We start from the raw sequence: 14,318 nt of genomic DNA, 5'->3' as shown, positions 1-14,318 counted from the left end.
ATCTTAAATGCGGCTTGCTTCGCCTTCCATGCCTTGCCGTATTTCACCTTGTAATGAAAGATGGCTTTCACAAGATCAATGACATGTTGGACGCTCATTGTTGGAAGTGTGGATATTGAGTTGGAGAGCCTGTAAGCGATGAACTCGGACGTGAGTTGTTTGTGGTCTTGGGACACAATCTTGCCATCCACCATTTTGCCTTGGCACAAGTGAGTTGGCACACAACTCACTACATGACAAGTTGGACCTCCTTTCCATGGTCTTGCACGCACAATCCACGGACATATTTCATCTTCACATGCACATGCAACCATGTAGCGCACATTAACGTCCGAGTTCACCACCTTGTGTGAACGATAATGCGTAACCGAATAGTTGTCGAGCCATATCTTCAATTCCAACAAGGTGTCGAACTTAGAACCGTTAGCAATCCGGTTCTTGTCATCTACCAAATCACGGTGAGAGCTTGGCCTAACCCCAAGAGGTACACATTGGCCACCATCTACCACGGCTTCATCCGCGAGACTAACATCCTTGAACAATGTAGTCCGATGATCCCGACCAAATACCTTCTCGAAAGCTTCGCCCTCCTTCACCGTGAAGCCCTCCGCATCAACTTGTTCATCGGGACCATCGTCATCCGAGTCCGATGCATGCACGGGAAAAACGGATGGAATGGTCCATTGTCTCTTGCAAATGATATTTGTCGAGATCACCCACATTGTTGTCATGGAGATCAACTTCATTGTCATCGTCCGCATACTCATCATTGTCCTCTTGCAAAGCTTCATCTTGGTTGTTTGTAAACGGGCTCAATGTTGGCCTCACTTCTTGGGTCAAAAGAGGTTCAACAATTTCATCTCGCTTCAAGGGTGGGGGGCTACTAGCAACCAAAGGGGAGGGGTTCCGGTTCAAGTCCAAATGCAAACTTGAATCAACCTTCTTCATTGCAAATAACTCAAGAGCCTTGTCTAGTAATTCGGCCACCGTCTCCTTGTATGCAACCCAACGTTGCTCCGAGTTGACACGCATTGTCTTCCAACGGATGTGCATTCCAAAACCAACATTATGCCTTCCCTCCAACTCAATGATATCACTAGGGTCCATCCAATTCAAATCTTTCCTAACTTGTTGCAAGAGCTCCGCATAGCTAGGACTACTATCAAACACCATGTCAAGCTCATCCGGGTTCGGTTCTATATTGCCTTTCAAAAAGGCGTCTTTGTCCCCATGATGAACAAACACACATGTTCTTCCCATCCCTATAAGCATTCAAAGAACACAAGGTAACATTGCTTCCATGAGACTAATCCAAGGATAAACACGGAATACAAACCCTAATATATATATCAAACAACAATCCTAACCCTAACCTTAACCCTAACCATAACCATAACCATAACCATAACCCTAGCCCTAAACCTAACTCTAGCACCAACATAAGAGCACCCATAAGAATAACTCTAGCATACTAACAAAGCCTAATCATAGAAATTGGCAAACAAACATCTCAAATCTCCATGCAAATCTCTAGATCCAAACAAAACTAGGGTTTCCCCAAACTAGCAACAAATGAGCAATGGGAGAACTTTACTTGGATCAAAACAAGGGGATCGGAGAATATTACCTTGAGGGAGGGTTTGACTTCGAAATCCACGGACAAATTCTTCAAATTTGCAAGATTTGGGAGAGGATTTGAGAGGGGGAGAGAGTGGGAGAGGGGCCAAAGCTCGGGGAGAGAGTGGGAGTGTGTGGTGTGGGGGGTGGGGGAGGGGGGCCAGCAAAGTGGCTGGATAAGTCATAGTGCAGCGCCTAGCCGCTAGGCGCTGCACATTACATGTGTGGCGCCCAGCGTCTAGGCGCTGCACATTCCATGTGTGGCGCCTAGCTCGGAGGCGCTGCACTGCTGGGTGCGGGCCTAGGGGCTGCCACGGTGAACAGGTGTGCAACGCCGCCGAGCTAGGCGCTGCACAGTACAGTGTGGCGCCGGCGTGGCGGGTGCTACACAAAAAGGTCAGGGGAGTGAATTAGTTTCGCACCCAGTTCAGACAATTGTCAAATTTGCCACATAGCCCACGTCCCACTCGCGGGCGCCGCCGGTCGTTGGACCTGCCACCGAGGCCAACGTGGCTGTGCCACAGCGTCTTGAGCAGGCGGTGGGGAAATACTGAAGCCAACCCGAACAATATTGACCCTCTCAATGAGCTCGATCCAGTCTCCTCCGAATCACACTTGTAGAGTGCACATTTCCATGAAACAAGACTCACACCGTAGAAGGAAAGATGTATGAAAAAAGGAAAGCCAAAGCTGTCAGATCGAAAATAAATATGTGGATGCATCATGCATGTGTGTGAGTAGCTTCTCATCTTGAATGAAAACCTGGCAGGCAATCTTGAGCATAGCAAGGGAAGACCAGGCAAACAGAAAATGAGAAATACACCAATGTCTACTAATCCAGGAAATTATCAATTCCAAACCTGTGTTTCAATAGGAACATCACCGTCGTCATGGACCAAAAAGAGGGTACAAATGATAAACTATATTTAGGAATGATGCTCGTGCATACAGTAATGAAGCAAATCATCTTAGAAAAGAAATTCTTCCAAGTTCATTTCTTATGCGCACGCACCAATGAAATGTGAAACCATTGTGCTTATGCCCATGATCAAACCTCTTGCACACAAAAGCTACAATGAGAGCTAAAGGGAGGGAGGCGGGAGGAAGAAAAAAGAAAGATGACAAGTGCCACGAGGCTCCTGTAGTGCAAGCGGTCATCCTGGCACACTATGGCCAGTGTTCACACTATACTCTCAACTTTTGTGAGAGTTGCTCAGAGTAATCCAAGCACCTAAAAGAAGTCTTCAGAATAATCCAAACTCGTACATAATAATACATAAATTGTTTGCTTCAGTATGTGTGATCCTTTCAGTTTCAGAAGAGTTCAAAACTATTATACAAATTCTTGCAAGTCTTCCTACTCTACAATACTCATCTAAAGCAAAATAAAACTATACTCAGTTTGTTCGTCATCACAGAAGCAAATAATTTGGCTAATACTAAATCTAACTAAAAGGAGTAATTTTAATTATTTGGATAGGCGGCTCATCGAAAGAAGTTTTTCCATAAGAAGCAGACCTTGCAAAAACTTGGGATCAGTCGGGTGGATCTGAAACAACGCATGTTCTCACATCCTCCTGCAGTCCTTCTCCAACCCTTCGTGTATCTCGTCACTTCCTCACGTTAACCTGCAGGTGATTGCCAGCCTGGAGGAAGAAGGCGGCGATCCTGAGTATATGACCAAGTTAGCTATTTACCAACACAAAAAATAGTGTAGATCCTACTATGTTCTTATCCAATTATACAGCCAAGCCAACAAGAGTAGTTACCAATATTACAAAGGAAACAACAGTCAGATTCCAATCCTAAAGGCCTAATTATACAGCCAACCAACAAGAGCAGTTACCAATACAAAGAAAACAATAGCCAGATTACAGTGCCTAAAGGCCTAATTAGGACACATAGGGTATCGGGTCATATGATTAAGAACAGTAGTCCTGTTCAGTATAAGAAACCAAGAAGGCTAGAACCTGCACCTTATAGGTTAACTATTGTAGCTTCATCTAGAAAGAACAGAACTCTGACTGGGGTAAGTGAAACACCAAGTAGGCAAGCACCATATACACACACACAACAACAAATTTGCACAAGATGCAGCTTGTAGATGTGGTACCATGAACTATACGAACAAATCAGACTGATTAACCATCCAGCTCCAAAACTGCATCAAACCTGTTTTATAATTAAGGTATTCAGAAAAAGGTACACATCAATGACTTAAACCAAAAATTGGAGCCAAAAGGTCAATTTTGCAAGTTTTGATCTGGACATTGCTGCCTGCTAGTTTTTTGTGACAGTGGATCTGGCTTCCAAAGCCTAACAAGAATGGAAATTGACCAAAATCACAACATTAGAAAAATAGGCCCACCAATAATCCATGCACCAGTTATCATTAACAGTGACTTTTCAAACGTAAGTAGTTATGACCCGGTTCCAAAGCTCTGAATACAAAAGAACTCATGTCTGGTGGGGGTGTGATAAAGGAAATATCCATGAATATGTACATGTAAGGTTGCCTCATTTCTGAAAACATAAATCAACGTTCAACCTGACGAATTTCCGTGAGACGCTTTATTTGTTCCCAACTCTGAACAGAGGAGGAATTATAAAGTTGGAAACAGGGCAGGGAGGCGCAAAAAGTGTTGAGTCTCACCGGGGATCCGGAGTAACAATGAAGGTGCCAAGCCGACGAGATCCCGCACCAAACCCTGGATGAGGATGGTGCGGCGAACTAAACTGACTAATGACCAATCCCACAGCTCGCTACCACCCACTTTCTCCTGCCGCGGCCGGACGCATGGCAAGAGGGTGAAATCCCCTGCACCCAGCTGAGGACAAGAATGAGCCAGCCAACAGACAAGGATGACGGGGTGGTCACCTTTGTTTCCTTGGGGCTGAAAGTATTTGTCGAGGTCTTCCTGTGTGATATATGATCAAAAGCGCAGTTAAATTATTACACAAAGATAGCACAGATTGATAGGATGCTTTAGACTTGAGTATAAACTCCCTGGCTTTAACATGTTCGTGAACATTGGGTGAGCATGCTTGTAACCCAAAAAGGGATCAAAGTGAAAGTATAAAGCACTTCTTGATACAATCATTAATTGCAAGAATGTGGTTAGCATTCAGTAAACTCACTTGGATTTGTTTTGGACAATATTTTGTTCTTACTTCCCTAACCCAAATTCCAGCTACTGAAGGGAAAGAAAGAACAATACTTGGATGTATGTTTTCTATTCGGAATTCAAGCCACGGTACCTTAATTCCTTTGTAACCAAATCTTTTGCCAAGCCCACCAGCTACAAGAACAAACACAATATTGTGTGCTTAAACAAAATTGCCATCACCGAAGGTCAATACTTCATTCAAGGGAACCTGAAAATGTAGTTCATCTATTAACACCATCTACTACTTTAGTTAAGGCATATCAGTAGTTCAGTACACAATAGTTCAGAGTAGGAAAAAAGAGCAAATGTCTTTTTGAACTGAAAATTTAGATCACATACAACACAAAAAGGCTCATTTCAAACAACCCAACAAATTCATGAAAAAATGGTGCAAGGCAAGACTTACCAAAGGCGTGAATCGTATGGATTTTGTTCTTCCTTGGAATCTGCCAAAAGCCTTTTGGCATTCTGGATGTATGATGTTAGTCCAGCAGGATATCTTGAATTAAGTCGGCAAACATGCACCATAGAGGTGCCATCTATACTTCCTTCAAGATAAACTTGGCCATGTCAACAATAAAGACTATAAAGGCAGCACTATGTATTTTCAAGCTAGGAGTGCAGCTCCAGCAATGATGGAAAACCGTGTAACAATCAGTTCGCGAAACATTTTGGTAATCTCATCTCCCAAGGCCAATGACCATCACTACCACCATATTGTGCTTATTAAAAAGGAATAACAAAGTAGAATGCCTGGTACACACCTGCATTTCGAGATGATGAAACTCATGGTTAAAATAAGGACCTTCAAAGTTCCTTGGCGGTGTGCTTAGAAATATCCCAATAACGGGGGCCTTTTCGCCAACAGAACGGACATTCTCGACATCAAATTCATCCGCACAATCACCCAGAGAACAAATCTAATTTCATTGGCACCACATATTTAGATAGAGAATGAGGATGATTCTAAAAGTAAACGACAGAAATCATAATTGAAAATCAGAAAACAAATAGGTTGCAGAACCCACAACAAATCTTTGAGCATTATTGTCCTTAACTCCTTATCTTTGAGGGCTCTGCCTAATGCATTTTTCAAAACATATTCTGCCGCAACCTCAGATTTCTGCTTGTCAACGACCACTGAGCATATCCAAATAAATAAATTTATGCGCAGTTCGGCAAGAATAAAGGGGAACTCTCCAAAAGAAAACTGGCCATGGGGACGTAGGGAGGGTCAGACCTCCTGGCCCGCTGCTCCTCAAGTTCGTTGTCCTGTACACCACGTTCACCCCCTGAAGAAGAAGAGAAACATAGACAGAGACTCAGAACAAGCATAGTCAAATTGGAAGAAAAACAGAGAATCCAAAAGGGTCGGATTTGTGCGTCTGCGTCAACAACGTACCCGGAGCAATGACTTGTAGAGGTCGGTATCTTCGTAGACAGTGATGACCTCCTCGACGGAGTAGCAGGGAGAAGTGGACAAGATTGAGGAGAAGCAGGGAGGGGCGATCGCCGCGATCTGATTGCCGGTGTCGAGGATGGCATCGAGGTAGCTCTTGATGCAGTTATTGTTTCCCACCATCCAACACATACAGAGAGAAGAGATGGGAGGGCACCTTGTCCATGGCTGTAGCACCAGGGCAAGAGCACCTTGCTTTAGCCGAAGCAGCGCTGTGGGCGTGCCGGATCCAGACCTGTCCTCGATCTGGGGCGAGAGGAGGGAAGGAGGTTGCTGATGATGAGGAGAAGGCAAGGGGCAGAGAGAAGGGGGTGGGGGCGTCAGCCATGGGGGAGGTCACCGCCGGCGGCGGCCGAGGGAGAGGGAGAGGAACGGACAGATGGGGAACGAGGGCTGGGCAATCCCTCTTTCTTCTGGAAGAAGCGGACGACGTGGGGCAGTGAAGGAGTACGACTTGGACTGCGTGAGAGCTCTCTTGTGCTTGGCTGCCCTTTGCTCTCACGTGAGCGCGCGGGTCCAGCGCCGACGTGGCTAGCGCGGGCGTTCGCCCCTGATGCGCAGCAGAATGTGTTTAATTGTCAATCTGAAGAGAACGACCGCTGAGGCGAGACAGATTGACAGATTTGGCCGCTGCAAGTCATCCTCTCGAGTTGCCTTTTCTTTGGCCAAGAATATACGGCAGGGCGGCCCCCGCGTTGCCTAGCTTAGGCGACACGGGCGGCAGCCCACGTCCCGCCGTCAAGCAGCGCCCTCCACCGGTGCCTCCCCCTCGCCGCCGCCTGGGGCCATCGCCGGGCAAAGCCCGTGTGCTAGAGGCGGCGGCGGGGTCTTCTCCATCGCTCGGCGCCCTTCCTCGGGGGTCGCAGCTGGGCGCGCTCGATCCAGATGCGTCTGGCGCGGTGCGCATGGTCGGGCCGACGACTGCTCGCGCGGCGGCCTCGGACTTCTCCGATGATGCTGTGGTGGCGGGGGCGGCCGAATTTGGTCGGTTTCGGCCAGATCCACGAGCAACGCGGGGCGCGGATGCTGAGGCGCGGGCGTGGGCGGACGCGCGGGATGGCAAGGCCGGCGCGGGGGTCTGGTGCGCGGCGGGGATACGCGGCAGCTGCGCTTGGTCGCGGGGCGGCACGTGTGGCCACGACGGGCGGCCAGGCGTTGCCGCGCAAGGCGCGGCGAGCGCGCGCAGGGCGCGTCGCAGGCGCGGATGGGAGGCCACGACGGGGGCTCGTGTGCAGGAAGGTCGCGGCCTGGGCGAGTGTGCGCACGGTGTTGGGCGGCGTGCTTCTGCAGCTTTGCTGGGCGGACGGCGTGGATTTGCGGCAAGGCAAGGATGCCGGGGCGGCGGCCCCGGAGCAATGGTTGCATCGGCATGGGCTGCGGCGGCGGCTGGGGACGGTGGATTCGGAGCGTTGTCCGCGGATCTGACCCTGGCAAACGCGTCGTCTCTCTGTCGCATGAGGTGCTGCAGCGGGTCGTCCCGGAAGGGCTTTGGCGGCTAACGACGGGAGGTGCTCTTCACAGCAGGCTTGGCTCCGGTGGTCTGGGTATCCATGGTGCCCAGATCTGCAGGCTCACTGTTAGGAGATGAGGGACTTGAGCGAAAGCTTTTGACGACGTCGGCGCATGCGGGTGTCGTGACCTTCTTGGAGGCATCGTCATAGAGTTCCTCCTCTCCTTCCATGTGCTTGGGCTCTCCGGGTGAGAACCTAAACTTCAGTATTCTAGAGTGGGCGACGGCGGCGTTTTACATTGTAACCTTCTTGGAGGCGTCGCTTTGGAGGGCCAGCCTTTGGTTGTTGTGCGGGCTCTTCCGTTTTCATGGGTGGTGTATGTCGGGGCGGCGGCTCCGGGATCTTTAGTTGAGAGCCGAGGCGGCGGCCTTGGGCAGCGGTGCGGCGATGGCCCCAGGAGGTAGGGCTGTTTGTCGACATGGCTTGGGTGAGGACCTTGAGCTGCGTGGGTGGCAAGGTTGTCGGCTCGGTCGACGCGTCCCAGCGGGGGCGGTTGGACGGCATGTCGGGGCGGCGGCCCCGGATGTGGTGCGACGTTCGTGGTCTGCGTGCAGTTGTCCTGAGCAGTGCGGGCTGCGGACTGTTGTATCGTGTGGCGTTGCTGCTCGAGGGTGAGCGGTGGCTTGTCAGGGCGGCGGCTCCGGATGTGGTGCGACGTTCGTGGTCTGCGTGCGGTTGTCCTGAGCAGTGTGGGCTGCGGGCTGCTGTATCGTGCGGCGTTGCTGCTCGAGGGTGAGCGGTGGCATGTCGGGGCGGCGGCCCCGGAAGGCGGTGTCGGTTGAGTGTGCAGGGTGCAACGGAGCAGTGGATGTCGAGGCGGCGGCCTCGGAAGATTTGCAGCTTCGAGGGCATGGACCTCGTGTCATGTGGGCGACGTGGTTGTCATCGATGTTGTTCGTGGTGGGCTTTGCCCTGTGTGTTAGTCTTTGGGGTGGGCTTGGCCCTTGTTGTTTCGATTTTCACCCGGTTTCCCGTAATAAATTGGACAATTTTTCTTCTGCTTAATTAATAGATGAGGCAATCTTTGTCTCCGTTTCGAAAAAATATACGGCAGGGGCGAGCGGGTTGGAGAGAATTCGCAATAAAAGGAGAGATAACAGAAAGATATTGATTACTTTGATTTTTGGTGCTGCTTGGAGAGAAAAATCTACCATATATAGACAACCGGAAGAGGAGCAGTGCTGCTTGGTGCTCTTAATTTCCCACTTGTAGTTCATGAAACCGTGCACCGTTTCAGATCGGAGGGGAGAGTTGAAGGGACAATCGCCTATTCGGTTGCCAAGATTGTAGCCTTGCAGGGGAAGGGGATCGGACGGGAAGGTTTGCGACTCAGGTAGGGGAAGGGAATCGGGTGGGAAGATGTGGGCCTGAGTATGATGCACGTTGTAGTACAGCCCAACGACAATAAATCGAGCCAACATGCGGAACGAAAAAGCCCAGGCGCAAGAAGTTTGGGTCGGGGGAAATAATCAACCTGGCAAGTTGCAGACAAAACGATCAGGGCTGGTCCACGGTCCGTTCTGTACGCTGGTGAGTGGTAACTGCACGATGACATGGCACATGCATGTTAAGAATTAGAGTCATGTGAACGCTGACGTGGCATGATGATGACGTGGATAGTGTGTATGTTAAGAAAATTGATAGAAGTGGGGAGCAACTTCTTAAGAATGTAAGATAAATGATCTATCTACATATATATATTTAAAAGAAAGTTATATACGCTCACTTGGCTAGTGTGCATAGGTTGCACCGGGAGGTCCCATGCGCATAATTTTATTTTTTTGCTGTCATCCGCTAACAGTTGGGAGCCACGTAGCCAGAGATAGAGCTGAGGAGGCACCGCTGTTTGACCGGTCAACTGGATCAAATACGAAGTATTACGGTGAGACATTCACTAAAAATCATGTATAGTAACCATATTGAACGTATTTTTATGTACAAAGACCAAAATAAGCCATCAATACAAGTTCAATGATCGTCAGTGCATTTTACTCTTTCTAGAGGTCCAAAGTTCAGGCCCCAAAAGAACGCTTAATTGCCTGAGGGCCTTCTCGCTTTTTCCTTCGCTAGCTAATACTAGTTGGTGATATTTATTAGGCTTTGTGCAATGCAAGAAGTTTAGGGTAGCTGCTTATAAAAATAGACTAATTTTTTTAAACACCGATGCTTATTTATATAGGATAGACGCTTACTTAAACGTCTCTATAGAATTAGACACTGGTGCTTTAGAAAAAAAACTTGATTTATTTTTTTAAGCATCTTCCTAAACTCCTAACATTATACAAGGCCATAGTTAGTTTTGTTTCTTTTCTTAATACAATACAGACGCAAGCACTCATACATACGCGCATACACCCATCCCTATGAATGCACACAAGCGCATCACCAAAAATTCTGAACTAAATTCAGGAATAATGCGAGCATCAGGACTTGAATCCTGGTGGGATGGAAATACAACTATCCCTCTAACCATCCAATCACAGGTTGCATCTCCAATTGCTCATACGACAATGTAAATGGGACAGGCCCTCAACCGCAAAAAGAAAAAAACATGGGACAGGCCCAAGCGCACGATGAGAAGCCCGTCTTCAAGAGTGCACACTCTCTTTTTCTTTTCAATTTTTCCACTTGTTTTTTAGTCAGTCGGTTTCATTACCACAACAATATATCTTGATCGGTTAATTTTAATTTTAAAATGTTGGCACATGTGAAAAAATGTTTGTGGATTTGAACAAAGATCACGAGTTCATGTATTTGGAAAAATTTCATGATTTCAAAAAATGTTAACGGATTCAAAAAGAGGTTCACAAATTCAAAAATGTTTGTGTATTATAAAATCTCATGAATTTTCAAAATGATCATAAATTTTAAAATACTTCATGAATTTTAAAAAAGTTCAGGGGTAAAAAAATAGTTTGTAAAAAGGAAATAAATTCCATTTTAAAAATGTTCATGAATTTTAGTAAAGAAATAAATAAATAAGGGAAAAGCGGATAGAAAATAGACGGTACAAAGAAAAAGGAAAAAGAAACCAAAAAACCAAAGGACCGAAAAAAGGCCTTCCAAAACCGAAAAATCGTTGTAAATTTCGCAAAGAAACCAACAGAACCCCGTGTAGCGAGCGCTATTGGATCAGCCCACTCCGAGTGATTCGCGAGTAGCGCATCCTATTGGGGACACATCAAAATCACCAATTAAGGGGTACCCTTTGCAAAGGTTACTCCCACCGTTCTCTGGTAGTGACAAGTCGTGGCTCACTTCACGTGCGTTACTTGTCGTGACCTGGTAGTTTTTCTTTTTTTCTTATATTTGTTTTTTTACTTTTAAACCATGCATACAAATCACAAAACAGTTTTCACCGTTGGATCTCTCGTGTCAAGATTTTTGAAACTAGATAACATGTTAATAGGTTTTGACAAACTTTTTTCATAAAAGACAAAAATTACCAGGAATCAAAAAAAGGGGTAAAAACTGAAACCCACAAAAACCGGAACTTGGAAGCACATATGTGTGTTTTTCACCTTTTTCGGGGGAAGCACAACTGTGCTTTTTGGTACAATTGTGCTTCTCGCGGAAGTACAGGTTGTGCTTTTCCATTTATCGTGCAAGCACAATTATGCTTTTTTTTTTACGAAGGACGGCAGTGCTTCTCATGGAAGCAAAGGTTGCGCTTTTCTATTTTCAAGAAACACAACTATGCTTCTTGCTGAAGTACTTGTTGTGCTTTTTTATTTTCGGGAAAGCACAATATGGTCTTTTCGAAACACAATTGTGCTTCTCGTGAAAGCACATGATGTGCCTTTTCCATTTTGGGGAAGCACATACTATGCCTCTCGTGAAAAGCATAGGTTGTGCTTCTCACAGGAAATCACTACTGAAAATCAGAAATAAAAATCCATCAAAACCTAAGGAAAACCAAGCAAAAAACAAAAAATAAAACATGTGCAGAAAAATAGAAAATAAATAAAAATCTGAGGGTGGGTAGTACGCAACATGTGGCAGCGTCTGGTTGCACCACTCGTTGAAAAAAGGTGAAGCAATAAATATTTATGTGCACTGGCATATTTTAGCTTAGTCCAATATGAATATACACATTCTGGTGATGAATTGGACATAACTACGAGCTTATGCAGACATCTTACACATGGAAGTATTATGTATGTTACTATCATATTTGGTGTGGCATTTTCAGGCTCTAAAATTTTAAAGCAGCTAGATGATATATATGGATCTTCTCCTTGAGCTTCAAATTTTCTCTAGCCCATGTAATATGGGTGATAAGAAAAGCTTAAGAAGGTGTCATGCTATTAATAGAGAATGATACACTAGCCATTTCGCCTTATTTTTGTTAGTACTTTTCTAATCCATTGATTGTTATAGTTAAGCTTGTTGCTTCTAGAACCAGGATGGACAAAATGGTTTTCCTGAAGAGATGTGTTGCTTATGTTCTTGCCAACGGTCGAATGGTACTTGATGTATGATATGTCTCCAATGTATCTATAATTTTTTATTATTCCATGCTGTTATATTATTATTCTTGGATGTTTTATATTTATTTTATAGCAACTTTATATCATTTTTTGGGCCTTACCTATTGACATAGTGCCCAATGCTAGTTGCTGTTTTTTGCTTGTTTTTTTACTTCATAGAATATCCATATCAGACAGAGTCCAAATGCAGCGAGACTTTTTGGAGATTTTTTTCTGCCCAGAAGACAAGTTGGGAGCCAAGGAAGTGCCAGAGGGGAGGCCCGTGGGGCCCATAAGACACAAGTGCGCGCTAGAGGCCCCTGGCACGCCCAGGTGGGTAGTGGAGCCCACGGGAGTCCTTTCCACCGCCTCTCAGCTCTATAAATACCCAAATATTCCAGAAACCCTAGGGGAGTTGATGAAACACAATTCCAGCCGCCGCAAGTTTCAGAACCACGAGATCCAATCTATAGGTTCCACCACCTTCCCGGAGGGCAACACGATCACGAAGGGGTTCATCATCCTCATTGGTGCTCCTCCGATGATGCGTGAGTAGTTTACCACAGACCTATGGGTTTGTAGGCAGTAGCTAGATGTCTTCTTCTCTGTTTTTGATTCTCAATACAATGTTCTCCTCGATGTTCTTGGAGATCTATTTGATGTGATGACTTTTTGCGGTGTGTTTGTTGGGATCCTATGAATTGCGAGTTTATGATCAGTCTATCTATGCATATTATTTGAGTCTTCTTTGATCTCTCATATGCATGATTGTTATAGCCTCGTATTTCTTCTGTGAAACTTTGGTTGGCCAACTAGATTGATTTTTTTGCAACGGGAAGAGGTGCTTTGTGATGGGTTCGATCTCGCGGTGTCCTCACCCAGTGACAGAAGGGGTAGCGAGGCACGCATGTATCGTTGCTATCAAGGATAAAAAGATGGGATGTATTCGTACATGAATAGATCTTGTCTACATCATGTCATCGTTCTTATTTCATTACTCCGTTTTTTCATGAACTTAATACACTAGATGCATGCTGGATAGCAGTCGATGTGTGGAGTAATAGTAGTAGATGCAGGCATGAGTCGGTATACTAATCTTGGACGTGATGCCTATATACATGATCATTGCCTTGGATACCATCATAATTATTTGCTCTTTTATCAATTGCTCAACAGTAATTTGTTTACCCACCGTATGCTATTTTCTCGAGAGAAGCCACTAGTGAAATCTACGGCCCCCGTGTCTATTTTCTATCATATTGTTTTCAGATCTATTATTCCAAAAACCAAAAATACCTTGCTGCACTTTTTCTTTATTTATTTTATTTTGTGTTTTTTCAGATCTATTTATCCAATCTCATACAATTTTATCTATCTCAATACCGAGAAGGGATTGACAACCCCTCTTACGCGTTGGGTTGCAAGTATTTGTTCTTTGTGTGCAGGTACCGCTTACATAGTGTTGTTGGGTTCTCCTACTGGATTGATAACCTTGGTTTCATAATAGAGGGAAATACTTACCGTTGTTGTATTGCATCATCCTCTCCTGTTCGGGGAAATACCAACGCAGATACAAGCAATCAATGTATGAGCTATATTCCTTCAACTATAATAAGTGTATTCATCAATTGGTAAGCAAAAGATAGCAATCCTTTTGTACTCATTGTCTTCTGGATAGAAGTAGTTTATGTTTTTTGTTTATTATTGTCAATGTAATTCAGTCAGGCCAAAAAGTAGTATTATTTCTTTCCAACGTTTAGAGAAAACTATGTGCTCCGTGTTGCATATTGTTCTCATTTTTGTGATATAGTTGTTGTTTGTCATCCTTCCAACTTTTAAATTGTATGCATATATGATAATTAACTTTAGCACATCACCATTTCAACATTCTTTCCTTGTAAACTTGTCTATAGTAGTACATCTTTCATAGTCATACTACTTGATATATCAAACATATTTGGTTAATTCAAATTTACCTAAATAAGTTACCATGCCATTCTACAAAGTGATAACTCTAATTTTGTCTATATTTCAGAATGAAAACCCTCGAGAGAGAAGACGTCAATTAATGAAATGTGAGACTTGCATAAGTTCG

General features: G+C 45.3%; 2 protein-coding genes across 2 annotated transcripts; one reads left to right on the top strand and one right to left on the bottom strand.

Annotated features, from left to right (window-relative positions):
- Nucleotides 1-5,502: 5,502 nt before the first annotated feature.
- On the bottom strand, nt 5,503-6,802 carry LOC123180411 (uncharacterized; the record flags this gene model as incomplete). Its single annotated transcript, XM_044592458.1, is given in 4 exon segments — nt 5,503-5,704; nt 5,813-5,924; nt 6,025-6,076; nt 6,187-6,802. Coding segments are annotated over 4 exon segments (444 nt in total). The 5' UTR covers nt 6,376-6,802.
- Nucleotides 6,803-6,881: 79 nt separating this feature from the next.
- On the top strand, nt 6,882-8,759 carry LOC123180410 (alanine and glycine-rich protein). Its single transcript, XM_044592457.1, has one exon. It carries the CDS (start codon nt 7,149-7,151, stop codon nt 7,740-7,742), a length of 594 nt encoding a protein of 197 aa, XP_044448392.1. The 5' UTR covers nt 6,882-7,148; the 3' UTR covers nt 7,743-8,759.
- The last annotated feature ends 5,559 nt before the right edge of the window (nt 8,760-14,318 follow it).

The sequence above is a fragment of the Triticum aestivum genome, chromosome 1D (genome assembly GCF_018294505.1).
Source record: "Triticum aestivum cultivar Chinese Spring chromosome 1D, IWGSC CS RefSeq v2.1, whole genome shotgun sequence".
NCBI classification, from domain to species: domain Eukaryota; kingdom Viridiplantae; phylum Streptophyta; class Magnoliopsida; order Poales; family Poaceae; genus Triticum; species Triticum aestivum.
The sequence above is the reverse complement of the archived record's forward strand: the minus strand, read 5'-3'. Positions and strand labels throughout refer to the sequence as shown.

What these genes read in the sequence shown, in the direction of transcription:
- LOC123180410 (XM_044592457.1), top strand. Translation starts at nt 7,149, where the DNA reads ATGGTCGGGCCGACGACTGCTCGCGCGGCGGCCTCGGACTTCTCCGAT.